This window comes from Dipodomys spectabilis, unplaced genomic scaffold (assembly GCF_019054845.1).
Source record: "Dipodomys spectabilis isolate Male_0828 unplaced genomic scaffold, ASM1905484v1 ptg000080l, whole genome shotgun sequence".
NCBI lineage: Eukaryota > Metazoa > Chordata > Mammalia > Rodentia > Heteromyidae > Dipodomys > Dipodomys spectabilis.
The window spans coordinates 934239-956993 of NW_024870757.1; the positions used below are offsets into that span (position 1 = coordinate 934239).

Here is a 22755-nt window from a genome sequence, read left to right on the forward strand (position 1 = left end):
AACATACAGCTGGGCTGCAGGAGAGAAGGGTGCTCATGAATCAGCATGGTAAGGCTGGGCTCTGGGCTTAAGCTTGTAATCCCAGCACATAGGAGGCAGAGAAAAAGGATGTCAGGAGTTGGAGTCAGCCTGGTCATGTAGTGAATTTCATCCTAGCTTTGGCTCCACAGAAAGACTAGGCTTCAGCAATGTAGGGGCACAGAGAATCCCTCCCTCTTCTTAGGATCAGGATTGGACTGAGGATGCACTCAGTTAAGGATCTTCTCCACATTTCTGGCACATAGACTCCATCTTCCTGTGCCAAGGCTTCTGATGTTACTTTACATCTCTCTGCCCTTCTCTCTGAACCCTTCCTGCTCTAACTGTTTCTCCCTCCTCTCCTCCCTCCTTCTCTCCTTTGGTGTAGCTCTGTGTATCTCCTCCCTCTCTCTCTAAATCTTTCCTTTCCTCCCTCCTTCCTCCCCTCCTTTCATTTCTTCCTAAATCTCTATCTCTGTCTGTCTCTCTGTCTCTGTCAGTCGGTCTGTCTCTCCCTGCTCGGATTAAGCATAGAACATCAATGGAGTCACGTGCTCTCTCCTCGACTGAGGTTGAGCATGTAGCAGTCATAACTCTACAAGACTTAGCTGTGGGTTTACAATGTGAATCTTCTTCCATTCACCCAAGCAAAACTCTATTTGGGGGAGGGAGATTTTTTTTTTTGGGTGCATTTTATGTGTCACGCCGTGTGACATCTGTCCGTATAGGGGGTGTGCACTGATCCAGGTGAAGGGCTCAGGCTATCTATCTCCAGAATTCCACACCTGTGCTAAGAACCTGCATGGTTCAAACTCCTAGACATGTGGAATTCTGTGATAAATACTGTTAAATGTACTGGACCTGCTGAGCAGCAGAATCCTAGAGCTTCTTCGTCCTATTAACCATGTCTCTCTAAGCCATACTCTTTTATAGATGAAAAGATACTGATATACAGTGTGTGTAAGCATGGAGTACTATTCAGCCCCCAAAATGGTGCAGTCCTTTCATTTGTGTCAATCTCCATACGTGTGTGGTCACGGCAACCCCATCACCAAAGGCACAGAGTGGTCATGGCACATTGTGGCACACACATGTGGAATCTGAAATCCCTGCTCTCAGGATTCATGTTGGGTTGTGAAAGGACCTCGGAGGGGCAAAGCTTTTTCCTCGTGTAAAAACCATGAGTCAAGTTTCTCTTTCTGCCTGCAGCATCCTCAAAGCCAGGTAAAACCTCCCATGACCGACTCGGTTTCCTCGAGCCTGATTTGGGGGGGTCACCTTCCTCCTTTAGACAGGTAAGGGAGTCCTGGGGAATTCCTGCCTCTTTTTGCCTGTGCACCTGTGCGTCGACCCACAGACTTGCTTCCCCCCCAGCTCGTCTTAGCCAACAGCCTGGCTCTTCTCTCCAAAGGCGTTCTTCACACCATGGCCGCGTTTGGGGTGCGAACTTTCCTGGGTGAAGCTGCTTGCAAGGGGGTCTTCTGTGTGCACAAGGTGTGCAGAGGTGCTCAGCACCACCTGCCTGCTCAGCAGCTTCCAGGCCCTGACACTCCCGCCCGGGATATATGTGTGTGTGTGTGTGTGTGTGTGTGTGTGTGTGTGTGTGTGTGTGTGTGTGTGTGTGTGTGTGTGTGTGTGTGTGTGTGTGTGTGTGTGTGTGCAGCACAGGCTGAGGTCGGCCCAGGGCGTGGTGCTCTGCTGCGCCCTCTGCTGGCTCCTGCACTTCCCGCTGAATCTGTCCTTGGGCATGTGGGGAGATGGCTCCTGAGACTACCGAAACCTGAGCGGGGGACCCATGTACAGTTCCTGTTCCGTCCCTGTCTCAGGGGGCAAGACCTTCCTGATGGGAGCGGTGGTTTTCTCTGTCACCGACGCCATGTGCCTGGGCCTCGTGGGCTGGGCCAGCGGCTCCGTGCTTCTCGTGCTGCACAGACACAGGCGGCAAGTGCGGTACCGGCGTGGCTGTGTGCTCGCTCCCCCCCTGCCCTCCCCTCCGCACCGGGGCCTCCTGTGTCCTGCTCTTCCTCTCCTTCTACACCCTGGCTTGCATCCTGGCGCTGTGCTCCATGCAGGTGGGCACCCCGAGCCCCTGGCTGGCCAGCTCGTCCTACCTGGCATCCTCCGGCTTCTCCACCCTCAGCCCCTTGGTGTTTGTGTGCAGCGATGCCCGTGTCTCCCGGCTCCGCTGTGCCTGCGGCTGGGGCGCGTGAGGCCACCTCGGGGGACTTCGTTGTCAGCACTTCCAGGACTCTGTTCCTCACCTGTGGGCTTGTCTGCCGGGGCCAGGAGTTTGCGCTTGCTGTGGGAAGGGGAGCTAGGTAGCTATGAGCTCTCTCTTGCTGATGAGTCTGACAGAAATAAACATTGTGTAAGAAATAATCCACATGTGTGATCCAAGACCATTTCCCTTTTGGGTACATTTCCAAGAGAACCAACCTGGAAAGCAGCATCAGTGGGCCCTGAGCTCTGCTCATTGCATGCTTGGCGGCCTCTTGGGGGGAGGGCTTCCCCACTCTCGCCCCAATCCCTGCACCAGCTGCGAAGGCCCCCGATTTCTTACCGAGCTACTGTCATGATAAAGAAACACCTGAGCAATAAGGAGAGAGCCAGGCCTAGATAGGAGAGATAAGGAGAGAAAAGGAGAAACAGAGAGACAAAGAGAGACACAGAGAGAGATTGTTGTAAGAGATGCAAGACCAAACAAGCAAGACCAGAAAAGAAACAGCATCTGGCCCATTATCATTAAAACACAAAATAGTTAAACACCGGTGGCTCATGCCGGACATCTCAGCTACTCAGGAGGCATAGGTGTGAGGATCAAGGTTTGAAGCCAGGCCAGCAGGAAAATCCCTGACATTTTTGTTGTTGTTGTTGTTGGTCATGGGGGCTTGAACTCTGGCCCTGGGCGCTGATCCTCAGCTCTTCATCTCAAGGCTAATGCTCTACCACTTGAGCCACAGCGCCACTTCTTATTTTCTACTGGATCATTGGAGGTAAGAGTCTCTCGAGTTTCCTGCACGGATTGGCTTTGATCCACAATCTTCAGATCTCAGCCTCCTTAGTAGCTAGAATTACAGGCATGAGCCACCAGTGCCTGGCTTTTCTGTACTTTTTGTAAACCTACTGACAGTCACTTTTTTTTTTTTAACCCCAAATATTGTCCAACCTCCTTCCTCACACTCTTTTTTCTGAAACCATGTGGGCTGTCTGCTTCCTTTCTTCCTTCCCTCTCCTGTGCATATGGTCTTCTCTGGATTTCCATTGCTCCAAAATGTAACCATTATCTAATTCCATTTCTTCTATGTGATTTCACATGAGTCCTGTGCACACTGCATTTTTTTCCTTTCCTTTTTTTTTAACACACCCATAAGATGAAATCTCCCCTCCACATATTTCACATGTGCAAACTTTACATGTGTAAAACGGCAGGTGTTCCTTCCTTCCATCCACCCACAGCCCAACAACCAGCATCCACGCTCTTTCTTCTTAGGAGCCTGGCTATTTTTTGTTCCTCATGTACTGAGATCATGAGATTCTGTAACAGCCCAATGAGCTCCCTTCCCATGGCTAAGCACGCTCCTTCCCCGCTCCACAGCATGGCATGCTCCCTTCCTAGGCAGCACTAGGCCCATGTAGTAAGGCAGTAAATCATCAGCTTCCAACCTCCTCTACCTTGGGATGGCACTTCTTTGGGGCAGCTACCACCATAGAAGGCAACTAGAGCCCCTTAGAGTGACCTTCAGGTCTGGGCAGCTGCAGGACCCTTATCTATTACTTGGGCAGCAGCCATAAATCCTAGTCTGCCATGATGAAGCCCCTGGCCTTCAAGTCCACAGCAGGCTTTCTGCCTCCTACCCCTTCCAGTCCCTCCTAGACCTCCTAGGTTATATAGGTCACCCCAGACAGTAGCCAGCGCTGCTTCTCACTCATCTCTTATGGGAGGGGTCTTGCCAGCCCCTTTACTGGCAATAAACCTCAAAACACACACACACACACACACACACACACAAAACACCTTTCTTTGTTCTTTGTATCTGGGTGTCTGTGTAGTTTTCTGGCAAAGTCTATTATACTCTGACAGCAACGTATCACAGGATTCATTTGTTCTTTGGAGGGTTTTTGGCCTGGAAAATATGCAGTTGCATGTATATATTTTGTTCATCCACTCATGCAATGACTGGCATCAGGAAGTTTGCGTCCTTAGTTCCTCCTGCCCTGGGCATGCACCCCTCCCAGCGGGCATCTGCCAGTCCAACTGCCCCTTACACTCACACCCACAGGGGCCATGCAGGAGAGAGCATGTCTTAGCACATGGTAGCTTGGGGTTGGCCATGAGGCCAAGGTGGTGAGCTGAGAAAGCCCAGTGCCATGCACAACACAGAGGAAATGGGGGAGGAGCAGGGACAAAGCTGCCAACCTCCCCAGCCCCAGACTGCACCTCACCCACAGGGAAGAGCCCCCACCTCCCGGGGCCTCCGGATGCTCCCAGGCGCCAGGCCTTCAAAGCTGAAGCCTCTGGCATGGCCATGGCTCTCTCCCCTTATGGGGAAACTTTGTTTTTTTCTCTCTCTGCTCATGATGTCGATGCTCAGCAAACTTCAGACATATTCTCTGGGCCGTTTCCAATGCTTGGAGCAGACAAAGGCCCATCTCCATGAGTTCCTACTCTCCATGAGTGTCCCAAACTTGGATTTTACCCTGATCCAGAAATGACCCACGATTGAGCCTCTGTGTGTCACACATGGGGGTGACTCTTCTACCCCTCTGAGCACTGAGGGGAAGACACCAGGCTGACAGTAAGAAGGTGGATAGAGAGGAAGGAGAGGCTCCTGCCTCCCCACGGCCAGGACCGTGGAGGGGGAAGGAACATTAGATCGTCTGCCAGGACCAGGAGAATTCTGCAGGGAACAAGGTCAGGGAGGAGGCAAGAAAAGGGACCAGTGTTTGGTCTGGGGAGATGGGGGGTCTGGTGAGTAAGGGAGGTCCATGCTGGGGCAGCGTTTCTCTGTTTCTCTGTGTCCCACATCCCTCCTCTGTGCTGCTCCCCACAACCGAGCTCCAGGCATGGTGGCCGTGACCCTGCTGCTCTGCCTCCTCCCAAAACACTTGCAAGACTGAGAGTGGAGGGGCTGAAGGAGGACGAAGACCCTACGGGGCATGGGCATTTCCCCTTTCTGTGTCACTGTGGGTGTGACAAACCTGTGACCAGGAGGCAAAAGCCACATCCTGAGCCTTTGTGGCCTGGCACGGCTTCCCCGCAGGCAGCACAGGCGCTGTGCGCACAGCATGGCCCTCGCACTCGCAGCCCTGCTGTACATTGGTAAGACAGGAGGGGAAGCTAAGGTGGGAAGTGTGGGTGCCCCAGTCCCCCCCACCCAGGGCCTCAGGCTCAGGAGGCTCTGGGAAGAGCGCACCTCTCACGGGAACCAACTCATTTCAGGCCTGAGTATAGACTCTGCAGCCCAAGGTCAGGGGGGTGAGTGTGTCTTCCTCCCTGGGGACAGGGCTTCCTTGGGCAGAGGGGAGGGGTCAGCAGGGGACACAGGGCTTTCCTGGGAGGAGGGGAGGGGGTCAGCAGGGGACAGGGCACCCTGGGCAGAGGGGATGGGGGCAGCAGGTGGCGCTGAGGCTGTTGTCGGTCGGTAAATAGAGGGAAGTTCTGGGTGCAGTCTCTGATGTCCTTTCAGGAAGCCTCCCTAGACCGGTCCTCCGCGCTGAGCCGGGCTCTGTGGTTGTCCGGGGAAGCACTGTGACCTTGTGGTGTGAGGGGGCCTGGAAGGCCCAGGAGTTCCGTCTATACAAAGAAGGACACAAAGATAGGTGGTCCTCAAAAATCCCAGGCACACCCGGGAACAGGACCGCCTTCTTCATCTGGTCCATGACAAAGGACAACGCTGGGCGCTACTTCTGTTTCTACCAGAGCCCTGCTGGCTGGTCAGACCACAGCGAGCCCCTGGAGCTGGTGGTGACAGGTGAGGGGCCAGGCAGGGAACCCAGCCCTGGCTCTGCCTTGGGAGAGGGGTCTGTGCTCTGTGGTGACTCTGTGCCTCATATCTATCAGGAGGTGATGGCGGTCAACATTCAGGGGTGACCCCTCTCTAGCCCTGTTGGCGGTGGTATGGGGAGCATTTCCACTACTGCTAACCTAGGCTCGGCTCTGCCCAGCCCCATGGTGACCTGGGTGGGAAGGTCAGCCTCCTGTGGGGGTCACAAAAGGGATTGGAGGGCGTCATCCTGACTGAGGGGGACGCAGAGGCCCTTGGACACCACCCGCCTAGGCCCCTACCCCCTCACCTCTCTGACACCCCCCACCCAGCTCCTCCGAGCCTCTTGAATGGGAGGCAGTGGGGTCCCAGAGGACCCAGCACGGCCAGCACCCCACGACCCCTCAGCTCCTGAGCCCAGGCTGGGAGTCCATCTTCCTCCTGTCCTGTGTGAGGCCAGGGGCACAGGCAGGAGCCCCGTTGTAGAAGAAGGGCTTAGGAGAGCTGGGACACCTGAGTCAATGCCCCAGAGTGTGAGTGGCTCTGAGAGGCAGATGTGAGTGGCGGGAGCTCCGCAGGAAGCTGACTGCCCACCCCATCTGGGAAATCAGGTTAAGAGTGGGTGCTCTAACCTCACGCCCCTGTGGCTCAGGCCTCCATCATGAGCCCTTTCCTTTCCTCCACACTCGGCCCCTCAACCCCCCCCCTTTTTTTTTTTCAGTTGTGGGGCCTGAACTCTGGGCCTGGGCGCTGTCCCTCAGCTCTTCAGCTCAAGGGGAGCGCTCTACCACTTAAGCCACAGCGCCAGTTCTGGTTTTCTGGTGGGTCATTAGAGATAAGAGTCTCACAGACTTTCCTGCCCAGGTTGGCTTTGAACAGCGATCCTCAGAGCTCAGCCTCTGAGTAGCTAGGATGAGAGGTGTGAGCCACCAGTGCTCGGCTTCCTTTCCTTTTTGTGTGTGCTGGGACCTGACCCACCTCCAGGACGTTGCCACAGGGTAGAAGAGAGGAGACTCCCTGCCCTTGACCCCTTCTCTCTCCTCACTGACCATCTCTGTCTTGTTCTTTTCTAGAAAATTCTTCAAACAGTTTTACTTTACCCTCAGAACCAGACTCCAGACCTAGTGAGTAAATGATTCTCTCTCTCCCTTCCTCTCTCTCTCTCCCTCTCCCTTCCTCCCTCTCTTCCCCCACTTTCCATCTCTCCCTCTGAAAGAAACATGCCACCCCAGGGTAGGGAATACAAGAGGTTGATCTTAGCCTGGTTGCCAGGCCCTGGAGAAGGAGCCAGGCTGGGCTTGATGATGGGGGAAGGGGGCTGTCACTCCATCTCCTCTGATTGCAGACTGTCCCCCTGGGGATCACACAGCCCAGAACCTCCTTCGCCTTGGTCTGGCACTCCTGGTGCTGGTGGCCCTGGTGTGGCTGCTGACTGAGGACTGGCTGAGCAGGAAGAAGCGCAGGCTGGAGCTGCAGGCTGGGGACGTGGGAGATGGCAGACGGCTGGGTGGCCCTGGATGAATGGCAGGAGCCAGGGTGCCTACCCGGGAGGAGAAGCCGGGCTCCTGAGCTGCCTGAGCTGTGATGGGCAGACTGAGGAGGGCATTGCAGGAAATGGGTGACCATCACCTGGAGTGGGGGCGGAAGGGGTTCTGTGTCCCTGTCCATAAATCCTTAGTTTCTCTGGGACATTTGAAGTACTTTATCTACTGTATTGAAAGTAGTTTTTCTATCTTATATTAAATGCCATGCTTTCATGACTCTGCTTGTGTGTGTGTGTGTGTGTGTGTGTGTGTGTGTGTGTGTGTGTGTGTGTGTGTGTCAGGGACAGTACAGGGACCCCAACTCAGGTTCTGACCCTGAGCTATTTTTTTTTAATTAACCTCAACGTTGGCTCTCTACCACATGAGCCACATCTCCACTTCAGCTTTTTTTGATGGTTAATGGGAAATAAGAGTCTCACAGACTTTCCTGCCCAGCCTCCTTTGAATCTCCATCCTCAGATCTCAGCCTCCTGAGCAGCTAGGATTACAGCTTCAAACACTAGCATCATGCTTCTTATTTCTGCTTTGTTTTGTTTTGTCCGTTTTTCTCATGACTTCAGGCTGGCTCAAGACAGGCTAGTTCTTTGATATTGTCTCCCTGTGTTTCTTTCTTCCTTCCTTCCTTTCTTCCTTCCTTCCTTCCTTCTATCTCTCTTTCCTTCCTTCTTTTTTTCCTTCTTTCTCTTTCTTTCTTCCTTCCTTCCTTCCTTCCTTCCTTTCTTTCTTTCTTTCTTTCTTTCTTTCTTTCTTTCTTTCTTTTCTTTCTCTTTCTTTCTCTCTCCCTCCCTCCCTCCTCTTTCTTCCCTCCTTCCCTCCCTCCCTCTCTCTCCCTTCCTTTCTGCCTGCCTGCTTGCCTGCCTGTCTCATACACCAGGAGTCACAGTCTTCAAAAGTACCTATAGAAGCCATGAGCAAAAGTTTCTCTAGGTTCCTGCTGGTCTCATCTCACTGGGCAGACTTACAAACATGAAGCCATAGCTGGCCCCCAATGCATGATGACACTGGGTCCCAGTGAGCCCATGAGAAGTGCAAAAGCTTCTAAGCAAACACGTGTTGCACCACCTGACCTGCCAAACTCCTCAGCTCGGCCTGCACAAGTGGCAAAACACCGCCACCTGGCACAGTCAGAGCTCCTCAGGGAACTGCATCATTGCAAATTGACAATCCTGGCCAAGCATGGGGAATGTCTTGCAATGATTTGCACCCCTAGGAGATGTTTGTCTCAGATCACCTCTGGTTCCCACGCGAGGACTGTCACGCTCCCAGAGCTGACATGATAATCACCTCCCAGACAGCCCATGACCTCATGGTGCCCGACTTTCATCTGAACCTGAGACGCTTGCCTTGGGGGAGCCGCTGGCAGTGTGGCCTGGACGGCCACTGCCCCGTTGGGTAAGTGTTCCTCCTTCCTCAACATACAGCTGGGCTGCAGGAGAGAAGGGTGCTCATGAATCAGCATGGTAAGGCTGGGCTCTGGGCTTAAGCTTGTAATCCCAGCACATAGGAGGCAGAGAAAAAGGATGTCAGGAGTTGGAGTCAGCCTGGTCATGTAGTGAATTTCATCCTAGCTTTGGCTCCACAGAAAGACTAGGCTTCAGCAATGTAGGGGCACAGAGAATCCCTCCCTCTTCTTAGGATCAGGATTGGACTGAGGATGCACTCAGTTAAGGATCTTCTCCACATTTCTGGCACATAGACTCCATCTTCCTGTGCCAAGGCTTCTGATGTTACTTTACATCTCTCTGCCCTTCTCTCTGAACCCTTCCTGCTCTAACTGTTTCTCCCTCCTCTCCTCCCTCCTTCTCTCCTTTGGTGTAGCTCTGTGTATCTCCTCCCTCTCTCTCTAAATCTTTCCTTTCCTCCCTCCTTCCTCCCCTCCTTTCATTTCTTCCTAAATCTCTATCTCTGTCTGTCTCTCTGTCTCTGTCAGTCGGTCTGTCTCTCCCTGCTCGGATTAAGCATAGAACATCAATGGAGTCACGTGCTCTCTCCTCGACTGAGGTTGAGCATGTAGCAGTCATAACTCTACAAGACTTAGCTGTGGGTTTACAATGTGAATCTTCTTCCATTCACCCAAGCAAAACTCTATTTGGGGGAGGGAGATTTTTTTTTTGGGTGCATTTTATGTGTCACGCCGTGTGACATCTGTCCGTATAGGGGGTGTGCACTGATCCAGGTGAAGGGCTCAGGCTATCTATCTCCAGAATTCCACACCTGTGCTAAGAACCTGCATGGTTCAAACTCCTAGACATGTGGAATTCTGTGATAAATACTGTTAAATGTACTGGACCTGCTGAGCAGCAGAATCCTAGAGCTTCTTCATCCTATTAACCATGTCTCTCTAAGCCATACTCTTTTATAGATGAAAAGATACTGATATACAGTGTGTGTAAGCATGGAGTACTATTCAGCCCCCAAAATGGTGCAGTCCTTTTATTTGTGTCAATCTCCATACGCATGTGGTCACGGCAACCCCATCACCAAAGGCACAGAGTGGTCATGGCACGTTGTGGCACACACATGTGGAATCTGAAATCCCTGCTCTCAGGATTCATGTTGGGTTGTGAAAGGACCTCGGAGGGGCAAAGCTTTTTCCTCGTGTAAAAACCATGAGTCAAGTTTCTCTTTCTGCCTGCAGCATCCTCAAAGCCAGGTAAAACCTCCCATGACCGACTCGGTTTCCTCGAGCCTGATTTGGGGGGGTCACCTTCCTCCTTTAGACAGGTAAGGGAGTCCTGGGGAATTCCTGCCTCTTTTTGCCTGTGCACCTGTGCGTCGACCCACAGACTTGCTTCCCCCCCAGCTCGTCTTAGCCAACAGCCTGGCTCTTCTCTCCAAAGGCGTTCTTCACACCATGGCCGCGTTTGGGGTGCGAACTTTCCTGGGTGAAGCTGCTTGCAAGGGGGTCTTCTGTGTGCACAAGGTGTGCAGAGGTGCTCAGCACCACCTGCCTGCTCAGCAGCTTCCAGGCCCTGACACTCCCGCCCGGGATATATGTGTGTGTGTGTGTGTGTGTGTGTGTGTGTGTGTGTGTGTGTGTGTGTGTGTGTGTGTGTGTGTGTGTGTGTGTGTGTGTGTGTGTGCAGCACAGGCTGAGGTCGGCCCAGGGCGTGGTGCTCTGCTGCGCCCTCTGCTGGCTCCTGCACTTCCCGCTGAATCTGTCCTTGGGCATGTGGGGAGATGGCTCCTGAGACTACCGAAACCTGAGCGGGGGACCCATGTACAGTTCCTGTTCCGTCCCTGTCTCAGGGGGCAAGACCTTCCTGATGGGAGCGGTGGTTTTCTCTGTCACCGACGCCATGTGCCTGGGCCTCGTGGGCTGGGCCAGCGGCTCCGTGCTTCTCGTGCTGCACAGACACAGGCGGCAAGTGCGGTACCGGCGTGGCTGTGTGCTCGCTCCCCCCCTGCCCTCCCCTCCGCACCGGGGCCTCCTGTGTCCTGCTCTTCCTCTCCTTCTACACCCTGGCTTGCATCCTGGCGCTGTGCTCCATGCAGGTGGGCACCCCGAGCCCCTGGCTGGCCAGCTCGTCCTACCTGGCATCCTCCGGCTTCTCCACCCTCAGCCCCTTGGTGTTTGTGTGCAGCGATGCCCGTGTCTCCCGGCTCCGCTGTGCCTGCGGCTGGGGCGCGTGAGGCCACCTCGGGGGACTTCGTTGTCAGCACTTCCAGGACTCTGTTCCTCACCTGTGGGCTTGTCTGCCGGGGCCAGGAGTTTGCGCTTGCTGTGGGAAGGGGAGCTAGGTAGCTATGAGCTCTCTTGCTGATGAGTCTGACAGAAATAAACATTGTGTAAGAAATAATCCACATGTGTGATCCAAGACCATTTCCCTTTTGGGTACATTTCCAAGAGAACCAACCTGGAAAGCAGCATCAGTGGGCCCTGAGCTCTGCTCATTGCATGCTTGGCGGCCTCTTGGGGGGAGGGCTTCCCCACTCTCGCCCCAATCCCTGCACCAGCTGCGAAGGCCCCCGATTTCTTACCGAGCTACTGTCATGATAAAGAAACACCTGAGCAATAAGGAGAGAGCCAGGCCTAGATAGGAGAGATAAGGAGAGAAAAGGAGAAACAGAGAGACAAAGAGAGACACAGAGAGAGATTGTTGTAAGAGATGCAAGACCAAACAAGCAAGACCAGAAAAGAAACAGCATCTGGCCCATTATCATTAAAACACAAAATAGTTAAACACCGGTGGCTCATGACGGACATCTCAGCTACTCAGGAGGCATAGGTGTGAGGATCAAGGTTTGAAGCCAGGCCAGCAGGAAAATCCCTGACATTTTTGTTGTTGTTGTTGTTGGTCGTGGGGGCTTGAACTCTGGCCCTGGGCGCTGATCCTCAGCTCTTCATCTCAAGGCTAATGCTCTACCACTTGAGCCACAGCGCCACTTCTTATTTTCTACTGGATCATTGGAGGTAAGAGTCTCTCGAGTTTCCTGCACAGATTGGCTTTGATCCACAATCTTCAGATCTCAGCCTCCTTAGTAGCTAGGATTACAGGCATGAGCCACCAGTGCCTGGCTTTTCTGTACTTTTTGTAAACCTACTGACAGTCACTTTTTTTTTTTTAACCCCAAATATTGTCCAACCTCCTTCCTCACACTCTTTTTTCTGAAACCATGTGGGCTGTCTGCTTCCTTTCTTCCTTCCCTCTCCTGTGCATATGGTCTTCTCTGGATTTCCATTGCTCCAAAATGTAACCATTATCTAATTCCATTTCTTCTATGTGATTTCACATGAGTCCTGTGCACACTGCATTTTTTTCCTTTCCTTTTTTTTTAACACACCCATAAGATGAAATCTCCCCTCCACATATTTCACATGTGCAAACTTTACATGTGTAAAACGGCAGGTGTTCCTTCCTTCCATCCACCCACAGCCCAACAACCAGCATCCACGCTCTTTCTTCTTAGGAGCCTGGCTATTTTTTGTTCCTCATGTACTGAGATCATGAGATTCTGTAACAGCCCAATGAGCTCCCTTTCCATGGCTAAGCACGCTCCTTCCCCGCTCCACAGCATGGCATGCTCCCTTCCTAGGCAGCACTAGGCCCATGTAGTAAGGCAGTAAATCATCAGCTTCCAACCTCCTCTACCTTGGGATGGCACTTCTTTGGGGCAGCTACCACCATAGAAGGCAACTAGAGCCCCTTAGAGTGACCTTCAGGTCTGGGCAGCTGCAGGACCCTTATCTATTACTTGGGCAGCAGCCATAAATCCTAGTCTGCCATGATGAAGCCCCTGGCCTTCAAGTCCACAGCAGGCTTTCTGCCTCCTACCCCTTCCAGTCCCTCCTAGACCTCCTAGGTTATATAGGTCACCCCAGACAGTAGCCAGCGCTGCTTCTCACTCATCTCTTATGGGAGGGGTCTTGCCAGCCCCTTTACTGGCAATAAACCTCAAAACACACACACACACACACACACACACACAAAACACCTTTCTTTGTTCTTTGTATCTGGGTGTCTGTGTAGTTTTCTGGCAAAGTCTATTATACTCTGACAGCAACGTATCACAGGATTCATTTGTTCTTTGGAGGGTTTTTGGCCTGGAAAATATGCAGTTGCATGTATATATTTTGTTCATCCACTCATGCAATGACTGGCATCAGGAAGTTTGCGTCCTTAGTTCCTCCTGCCCTGGGCATGCACCCCTCCCAGCGGGCATCTGCCAGTCCAACTGCCCCTTACACTCACACCCACAGGGGCCATGCAGGAGAGAGCATGTCTTAGCACATGGTAGCTTGGGGTTGGCCATGAGGCCAAGGTGGTGAGCTGAGAAAGCCCAGTGCCATGCACAACACAGAGGAAATGGGGGAGGAGCAGGGACAAAGCTGCCAACCTCCCCAGCCCCAGACTGCACCTCACCCACAGGGAAGAGCCCCCACCTCCCGGGGCCTCCGGATGCTCCCAGGCGCCAGGCCTTCAAAGCTGAAGCCTCTGGCATGGCCATGGCTCTCTCCCCTTATGGGGAAACTTTGTTTTTTTCTCTCTCTGCTCATGATGTCGATGCTCAGCAAACTTCAGACATATTCTCTGGGCCGTTTCCAATGCTTGGAGCAGACAAAGGCCCATCTCCATGAGTTCCTACTCTCCATGAGTGTCCCAAACTTGGATTTTACCCTGATCCAGAAATGACCCACGATTGAGCCTCTGTGTGTCACACATGGGGGTGACTCTTCTACCCCTCTGAGCACTGAGGGGAAGACACCAGGCTGACAGTAAGAAGGTGGATAGAGAGGAAGGAGAGGCTCCTGCCTCCCCACGGCCAGGACCGTGGAGGGGGAAGGAACATTAGATCGTCTGCCAGGACCAGGAGAATTCTGCAGGGAACAAGGTCAGGGAGGAGGCAAGAAAAGGGACCAGTGTTTGGTCTGGGGAGATGGGGGGTCTGGTGAGTAAGGGAGGTCCATGCTGGGGCAGCGTTTCTCTGTTTCTCTGTGTCCCACATCCCTCCTCTGTGCTGCTCCCCACAACCGAGCTCCAGGCATGGTGGCCGTGACCCTGCTGCTCTGCCTCCTCCCAAAACACTTGCAAGACTGAGAGTGGAGGGGCTGAAGGAGGACGAAGACCCTACGGGGCATGGGCATTTCCCCTTTCTGTGTCACTGTGGGTGTGACAAACCTGTGACCAGGAGGCAAAAGCCACATCCTGAGCCTTTGTGGCCTGGCACGGCTTCCCCGCAGGCAGCACAGGCGCTGTGCGCACAGCATGGCCCTCGCACTCGCAGCCCTGCTGTACATTGGTAAGACAGGAGGGGAAGCTAAGGTGGGAAGTGTGGGTGCCCCAGTCCCCCCCACCCAGGGCCTCAGGCTCAGGAGGCTCTGGGAAGAGCGCACCTCTCACGGGAACCAACTCATTTCAGGCCTGAGTATAGACTCTGCAGCCCAAGGTCAGGGGGGTGAGTGTGTCTTCCTCCCTGGGGACAGGGCTTCCTTGGGCAGAGGGGAGGGGTCAGCAGGGGACACAGGGCTTTCCTGGGAGGAGGGGAGGGGGTCAGCAGGGGACAGGGCACCCTGGGCAGAGGGGATGGGGGCAGCAGGTGGCGCTGAGGCTGTTGTCGGTCGGTAAATAGAGGGAAGTTCTGGGTGCAGTCTCTGATGTCCTTTCAGGAAGCCTCCCTAGACCGGTCCTCCGCGCTGAGCCGGGCTCTGTGGTTGTCCGGGGAAGCACTGTGACCTTGTGGTGTGAGGGGGCCTGGAAGGCCCAGGAGTTCCGTCTATACAAAGAAGGACACAAAGATAGGTGGTCCTCAAAAATCCCAGGCACACCCGGGAACAGGACCGCCTTCTTCATCTGGTCCATGACAAAGGACAACGCTGGGCGCTACTTCTGTTTCTACCAGAGCCCTGCTGGCTGGTCAGACCACAGCGAGCCCCTGGAGCTGGTGGTGACAGGTGAGGGGCCAGGCAGGGAACCCAGCCCTGGCTCTGCCTTGGGAGAGGGGTCTGTGCTCTGTGGTGACTCTGTGCCTCATATCTATCAGGAGGTGATGGCGGTCAACATTCAGGGGTGACCCCTCTCTAGCCCTGTTGGCGGTGGTATGGGGAGCATTTCCACTACTGCTAACCTAGGCTCGGCTCTGCCCAGCCCCATGGTGACCTGGGTGGGAAGGTCAGCCTCCTGTGGGGGTCACAAAAGGGATTGGAGGGCGTCATCCTGACTGAGGGGGACGCAGAGGCCCTTGGACACCACCCGCCTAGGCCCCTACCCCCTCACCTCTCTGACACCCCCCACCCAGCTCCTCCGAGCCTCTTGAATGGGAGGCAGTGGGGTCCCAGAGGACCCAGCACGGCCAGCACCCCACGACCCCTCAGCTCCTGAGCCCAGGCTGGGAGTCCATCTTCCTCCTGTCCTGTGTGAGGCCAGGGGCACAGGCAGGAGCCCCGTTGTAGAAGAAGGGCTTAGGAGAGCTGGGACACCTGAGTCAATGCCCCAGAGTGTGAGTGGCTCTGAGAGGCAGATGTGAGTGGCGGGAGCTCCGCAGGAAGCTGACTGCCCACCCCATCTGGGAAATCAGGTTAAGAGTGGGTGCTCTAACCTCACGCCCCTGTGGCTCAGGCCTCCATCATGAGCCCTTTCCTTTCCTCCACACTCGGCCCCTCAACCCCCCCCCTTTTTTTTTTTCAGTTGTGGGGCCTGAACTCTGGGCCTGGGCGCTGTCCCTCAGCTCTTCAGCTCAAGGGGAGCGCTCTACCACTTAAGCCACAGCGCCAGTTCTGGTTTTCTGGTGGGTCATTAGAGATAAGAGTCTCACAGACTTTCCTGCCCAGGTTGGCTTTGAACAGCGATCCTCAGAGCTCAGCCTCTGAGTAGCTAGGATGAGAGGTGTGAGCCACCAGTGCTCGGCTTCCTTTCCTTTTTGTGTGTGCTGGGACCTGACCCACCTCCAGGACGTTGCCACAGGGTAGAAGAGAGGAGACTCCCTGCCCTTGACCCCTTCTCTCTCCTCACTGCCCATCTCTGTCTTGTTCTTTTCTAGAAAATTCTTCAAACAGTTTTACTTTACCCTCAGAACCAGACTCCAGACCTAGTGAGTAAATGATTCTCTCTCTCCCTTCCTCTCTCTCTCTCCCTCTCCCTTCCTCCCTCTCTTCCCCCACTTTCTCTCTCTCCCTCTGAAAGAAGCATGCCACCCCAGGGTAGGGAATACAAGAGGTTGATCTTAGCCTGGTTGCCAGGCCCTGGAGAAGGAGCCAGGCTGGGCTTGATGATGGGGGAAGGGGGCTGTCACTCCATCTCTGATTGCAGACTGTCCCCCTGCGGATCACACAGCCCAGAACCTCCTTCGCCTTGGTCTGGCACTCCTGGTGCTGGTGGCCCTGGTGTGGCTGCTGGCTGAGGACTGGCTGAGCAGGAAGAAGTGCAGGCTGGAGCTGCAGGCTGGGGACGTGGGAGATGGCAGACGGCTGGGTGGCCCTGGGTGAATGGCAGGAGCCACGGTGCCCACCCGGGAGGAGAAGCCGGGCTCTTGAGCTGCCTGAACTGTGATGGGCAGACTGAGGAGGGCATTGCAGGAAATGGGGGACCATCACCCGGAGTGGGGGCGGAAGGAGTTCTGTGTCCCTGTCCATAAATCCTTACTTTTTCTGCCACATTTGAAGTACTTTGACTACTGTATTGAAAGTAGTTTTTCTATCTTATATTAAATGCCATGCTTTCATGACTCTGCTTGTGTGTGTGTGTGTGTGTGTGTGTGTGTGTGTGTGTGTCAGGGACAGTACAGGGACCCCAACTCAGGTTCTGACCCTGAGCTATTTTTTTTTAATTAACCTCAACGTTGGCTCTCTACCACAAGAGCCACATCTCCACTTCAGCTTTTTTTGATGGTTAATGGGAAATAAGAGTCTCACAGACTTTCCTGCCCAGCCTCCTTTGAATCTCCATCCTCAGATCTCAGCCGCCTGAGCAGCTAGGATTACGGCTTCAAACACTAGCATCATGCTTCTTATTTCTGTTTTGTTTTGTCCATTTTTCTCATGACTTTAGGCTGGCTCAAAACAGGCTAGTTCTTTGATATTTTCTCCCTGTGTTTCTTCCTTCCTTCCTTCCTTCCTTCCTTCCTTCCTTCCTTCCTTCCTTCCTTCCTTCCTTCCTTCTCTCTCTCTCTTTCTTTCCTTCCTTCCTTCCTTCCTTCTTTCTTTCTTTCTTTCATTCATTCATTCTTTCTTTTTGCCTCCCTCCCTCTCCTCTCCCTCCCTCCCTCCCTCCCTCCCTTCCTTCCTTCCTTCCTTCCTTCCTTCCTTCCTTCCTTCCTTCCTTCCTTCCTTCCTTCTCTCTCTCTCTTTCTTTCCTTCCTTCCTTCCTTCCTTCTTTCTTTCTTTCTTTCATTCATTCATTCTTTCTTTTTGCCTCCCTCCCTCTCCTCTCCCTCCCTCCCTCCCTCCCTCCCTTCCTTCCTTCCTTCCTTCCTTCCTTCCTTCCTTCCTTCCTTCCTTCCTTCCTTCCTTCTCTCTCTCTCTTTCTTTCCTTCCTTCCTTCCTTCTTTCTTTCATTCATTCATTCTTTCTTTTTGCCTCCCTCCCTCTCCTCTCCCTCCCTCCCTCCCTCCCTCCCTCCCTCCCTTCCTTCCTTCCTTCCTGCCTGCCTGCCTACCTGCCTGCCTGTCTCATACACCAGAGTCAGAGTCTTCAAAAGTACCTATGGAAGCCAGGAGCAAAAGTTTCTCTAGGATTAAAAAAAAAAATTATATAAAAAAAAAAGTGGTGCTGGGAAGATAGCTCAGCGATAGAGTGCATGCCTTGCAAGCATGAGGCTCTGGGTTCGATTCCTCAGCACCACATAAACAGAAAAAGCTGGAAGTGGCACTGTGGCTAGCCTTGAGCTGAAGAGCTGAGGGACAGCGCCCAGGCCCAGAGTTCAAGTCCCATGACTGGCAAAAAAAAAAAAAGTTTTTCTAGGTCCCTGCTGGTCTCATCTCACTGGGCAGACTTATGAACACGAGGCCACAGCTGGCCCCCAATGCAGGATGACACTGGGTCCCAGTGAACCCATGAAAAGTGCAGAAGCTTCTAAGCAAACACGTGTTGCACCACCTGACCTGCCAAACTCCTCAGCTCAGTCTGCACAAGTGGCAAACCACCGCCACCTGGGCACAGCCAGAGCTCCTCAGGGAACTGCATCATTGCAAGTTGACAGTCCTGGCCAAGCATGGGGAATGTCTTGCAATGATTCGCACCCCTAGGAGATGTTTGTCTCAGATCACCTCCTGTCCCCACGCAAGGGCTGTCATGCTCCCAGAGCTGACACGATAATCACTCCCAGACAGCCCACGACCTCCTGGTGCCCGACTTTCATCTGCACCTGAGACACCTGCCTTGGTCCAGCCGCTGGCACTGTGGCCTGGACGGCCGCTGCCCCGTTCAGTAAGTGCCCCTCCTTCCTCAGCACACAGCTGGGCTGCAGGAGAGAAGGGTGCTCATGAATCAGCGTGGTAAGGCTGGGCTCTGGGCTTCAGCCTGGGTCAGGTAGTGAGTTCCATCCTAGCTTTGGCTCCACAGAGAGACTCAGTCTCAGCAAGGCAAGGATGCAGAGAATCCCTTCCTCTTCCCTGGATTAGGAGTGGACCGAGAATGCACGCGGCTAAAGTATCTTCTCCACATTTCTGACACACTGACTCTACCTCATCTTCCTGTTCCAAGGCTTCTGACCTCTCTTAGATCTCTCTATTGTCCTTCCTCCTTCTCCCTCTAACGCTCTCTGCTTTCTTTCCTCTTTCTCTCCTTTGATCTATCTGGGTCTCTCTTCCCCATCTTTCTAACTCTTTCCTTTCCTCCCTCCCTCCCTCCTTCTATCCTTTGATATTCTCTCGGTCTTTCTCTTCCTCTCTTTCTCTCCTCTCTCTCCTCTTTCTCTCTCAGTGCTAGGATTGAGCACAGGACCTCATGCATACTACATGGTGACTTAAGCACAGAACCATGAATAGTCACGTGGTCTCTCTGTGACTGAGGTTGTCATGGTGGGATGACAGAAAGTAAGTCTGCAAGAATTAGCTGTGGATACAAACTAAATCCTTCATTCAAACAAGTGGAATTATTTTGGGGGGTGGGCAGTTATAGACATCTAAACTTTTGGTGCATTTTATGTGGCACACCGGGTGACATCTGTCCATATACGCAGTGCACACTGATCCAGGTGAAGGGCACAGGCTATCCCCCGTCTCCAGCATTCCACACCTGTGCTGAGAACCTGCACAGCCCACAGCCCTAAATATATATGGAATTCTGTGCTAAATACTGTTGGAAGTACTGGACCTGCTGAGCAGAGCTTCATCTTAACCATCCCTCGCCAAGCCGCATCTCTGTTCTATAGATGAACAGATACAGAAAATACAGTGTGTGTAAGAATGGAGTACTATTCAGATCTCAAAATGGTGCAGTCCTTCCATTGGTGTCAATCTCAATACGGGTGTGGTCATGGCAACCCCATGGCACAGAGTGGTCAGGTATATTGTTTCACACACATGTGTGTCCTGCTCCTGGTCAGCCTGTTCTTCTCCTTCTATGCCCTGGCTTGTGTCCTGGCGCTGTGCTCCACGCAGGTGGGCACCCCGAGCCCCTGACTGGCCAGCTCGTCCTACCTGGCATCCTCCGTCTTCTCCACCCTCAGCCCCTGGGTGTTCGTGTGCAGCGATGCCCATGTCTCCTGGCTCCACTCTGCCGGTGGCTCGGGCATGTGATGCCGGCTCCGGGGTCTGCACTGTCAGCCTTTGGACATAATTACAGCTTCCCAGCCTCGGCTTGTGTAGCAGACAGCCAAAGCCCAACAGTCCACCTTCCCCCCATCTTCAACCCCTCTCCCACTTCTGGTGTGTTTTCAAGGGACACCTGAACATGGACCTGAGCCACTGGTTCCTCAAATGCGCTCCTAGAAGAACTTGACCTATTACCTACATGGTCAAAGCAACCCAAAGGTCCACAAGTCGAAGACAAATGCACACAAAAGTACTGGGTGGGGCACCGGTGGCTCACACCTGAGAGCCCAGCCACTGGGGAGGCTGAGATCTGAGCATCCAGGTTCGCAGCCAGCCTGGGCGGAAATGTCTGTGAAACTCTTATCTCCAAACAATCACCAGAGAAGTCAGAAGTGCAGCTGTGGCTGCACTTTAGCAGGAAAACAAAGAAAGAAAGCTCGGGGACTGTAGAAAAAAAAAGGAAAAGGGAAGATACTGACAGACTCCAGTGGGACTCAGAGAACAATTACAGGGCATTTTGAAAATAGCCTAGCCACAGCAAACTGAGAAGATGTAAACAAACTAGAACTATAGCAGCAGTTATTGCCAATAAACTATGATGATCTTTTTTTTTCTTTTCTTTCTTTCTTTCTTCTTCTTGGTTTTTTTTTTTGTCAGTCATGGGGCTTGAACTCTGGGCTTGGGCGCTGTCCCTCAGCTCTTCAGCTCAAGGCCAGCGCTCTACCACTTGAGCCATAGTACCACTTCCGGTTTTCTGAGTGGTATATTGGAGATGATAGTCTCATGGACTTTTGTGCCTACGCTGGCGTTTAACCCAGACCCTCAGACCTCAGCCTCCTGAGTAGCTAGGATGACAGGCGTGAGCCACTGACGCCTGGCTAAGAGGATCTTTTACAAGTATCCTCGTGGTCACTCTATTCTCTGGAGGTCCAGACAGAGCCCAGCCTGGGAAGGCTCCAACAAGCTCAGCACTACAATAAAGGGACGGTGGATCCCCAGGACATTCAAGATGGAGCCCACCTCTGAGGCTCCCTTAGGAGGTTTTGTTTAAGATGAAACCTCAAGGGTGGGTGGTGGGTAATGTTTTCTGCACACCCACATTAGTGCACTATGTTTACACAAGCCAAGTGTGCAATCAGCCAGGGTTGAGCCACAGATGAAGGAAGAATATATCATATATATTATGATATATATAAAATGAGTATTTTTCATCCATGTAGAATGAAATTATATAATTTTTCAGGAAAATAAATAGAACTGGAGATCACTGTTTTTCTCAACCATGGAATCTAGACTTTCTTTCTCTCTTTCTCTCTCTCTCTCTCTCTCTTTCTTTCTTTCTTTCTTTCTGTCGTGGGACTTAAACTCTGGGCCTAGGCACTGTCCCTCAGCTCTTCAGCTCAAGGCGAGCACTCTACCACTTGAGCCACAGCACCACTTCCAGTTTTCTGGTGGTTTATTGGAGATGAGGGTTTCATAGCCTTTCCTGCCTGGGCTGGCTTTGAACTGCAATCCTCAGATCTCAGCTTCCTTAGTAGCTAGGATTACAGGCATGAGCCACCAGCTCCTGACTTAGATTTGCTTTCTTTAAAAAAAAAAAAAAAAAGAACAGGGGCTGGGAAGGTGGCTCAGTGGTAGAGTGCTTGCCTTGCATGCATGAGGCCCTGGGTTCGATTCCTCAGCACCACATAAGCAAATAGAAAAAAGCTGGAAGTGGCGCTGTGGCTCAAGTGGTAGAGCACTAGCCTTGAGCTGAAGAACTGGGGGACAGAGCCCAGGCCCAGAGTTCAGGCCCCACGACTGGACCTCCTCCCCCCAAAAAAAAGAACATGGAGCTGGGAAGGTGGCTCAGTGGTAGAGCGCTTGCCTTGCATGCATGAGGCCCTGGGTTCGATTCCTCAGCACCACATAAGCAGAAAAAAAAAGACCGGAAGTGGTGCTGTGGCTCAAGTGGTCACTCACCTTGAGCTGCAGAGCTGAGGGACAGCGCCCAGCCCAGAGTTCAGGCCCCATGACTGGACCCCCCCCAAAAAAAAGAACATGAAGAGTAGAAGGAAATGTGTGGAGAAGGAGATCAATGGTTGGGAGAGGCAACAAGACAGGGAAATGGGGGCTGGAAAGGTGGCTCAGTGGTAGAGTGCTCATTTTGCATGCATGAGGCTCTGGGTTTCATTCCTCAGCATCACATAAGCAGAAAAAGCTGGAAGTGGTGCTGTGGCTCAAGTGGTAGAGCACTTTCCTTGAGCTGAGGATCCAAAGGACAGCACCCAGGCCCAGGGTTCAAGTCCCATGACCAACAACAACAAAAAAGAAGACGGGAAATGGGGGCATGTGCACCTTTATAAAATCGAAATTTATATATATTCATATAAGAAAGTTTGATAATGAAGTTATTTTGTACAATTAACACATACTAATAAAAGGACACTATGAGGGACAGGCTCTAGTGGCTCATGCCTGTCTCCTAGCTACTCAGCAGGCTGAGGTCTGAGGATCACGGTTCAAAGCCAGCCTGGGAAGAAAAGTTGGTAGAGACTCTTATCTCCAATAAACCAACAAAAAGCCAGAAGTGGCGCTGTGGCTCAAAGTGGAAGAGCACCCTGAGTTCAAGTCCCAGGACTGGCACACACACACACACACACACACACACACACACACACACACACACACACACACACACACACCATGAAGCAAAACTACAGAAAGTGTATATGGAAACCCTCTCATTGGTGACACAATTCGACAGTCCTGAACAAAGGTGTAGGGGCAGGAGCACTGTGAAGAGGTCTGGGGTGGAATCATGTCCAGGAAGCCATCTCACTTCCGGGCTAGGCAGAGAACAGCTTGTGGCTGGACTTGCATGCTGTGGTCAGCTCTCAGGTGGACCGGCTGGGCACCAGGACATCCTGGTCTCTGCCGGATCAGCACCATGTGGCCCACACTCCTCAGCCTGCTGTGTCCTGGTGAGACCCTCTGGGACCTGAGGGGCAGGGAACCAGGGCCTGGGCTGCCCGAGGTGT

The 22755-nt window shown here is 53.0% G+C and overlaps 2 protein-coding genes across 3 annotated transcripts in view; both read left to right on the forward strand.

The window, feature by feature from the left end:
- LOC122110584 overlaps positions 1–22755 on the forward strand; it is a 42171-nt gene that overhangs the window by 12651 nt on the left and 6765 nt on the right. The window contains exons 11-23 of the mRNA XM_042683168.1: positions 1845–1963; positions 2091–2220; positions 5228–5338; positions 5459–5494; positions 5706–5990; positions 7076–7126; positions 7348–7509; positions 10796–10914; positions 11042–11175; positions 14229–14287; positions 14655–14939; positions 16294–16433; positions 18307–18407. Of these exons, the coding sequence (XP_042539102.1) occupies positions 1845–1963; positions 2091–2220; positions 5228–5338; positions 5459–5494; positions 5706–5990; positions 7076–7126; positions 7348–7509; positions 10796–10914; positions 11042–11175; positions 14229–14287; positions 14655–14939; positions 16294–16433; positions 18307–18407 (1732 nt within the window). The remainder of the gene's footprint in view (positions 1–1844; positions 1964–2090; positions 2221–5227; positions 5339–5458; positions 5495–5705; positions 5991–7075; positions 7127–7347; positions 7510–10795; positions 10915–11041; positions 11176–14228; positions 14288–14654; positions 14940–16293; positions 16434–18306; positions 18408–22755) is intronic.
- LOC122110709 (leukocyte immunoglobulin-like receptor subfamily A member 6) lies at positions 14219–16708 on the forward strand. Of its 2 annotated transcripts, none has more exons than XM_042683344.1 (5): positions 14219–14287; positions 14408–14443; positions 14655–14939; positions 16025–16075; positions 16294–16708. In XM_042683344.1, the coding sequence occupies exons 1-5, from the start codon at positions 14254–14256 to the stop codon at positions 16467–16469; spliced, it is 582 nt and encodes a 193-aa protein (XP_042539278.1). In that variant the 5' UTR covers positions 14219–14253; the 3' UTR covers positions 16470–16708. The 2 variants fall into 2 exon arrangements, with proteins under 2 accessions (XP_042539278.1, XP_042539279.1); XM_042683345.1 differs by having other exon boundaries at positions 14408–14434.

Excerpts from the sequence above, each read along its gene's own strand:
- LOC122110709 (XM_042683344.1), top strand. The coding sequence starts at position 14,254 with ATGGCCCTCGCACTCGCAGCCCTGCTGTACATTG. Across the intron at positions 14,288-14,407 it reads CGCAGCCCTGCTGTACATTG|GCCTGAGTATAGACTCTGCA; the intron begins GTAAGACAGGAG and ends AACTCATTTCAG. Across the intron at positions 14,940-16,024 it reads CCTGGAGCTGGTGGTGACAG|AAAATTCTTCAAACAGTTTT; the intron begins GTGAGGGGCCAG and ends GTTCTTTTCTAG.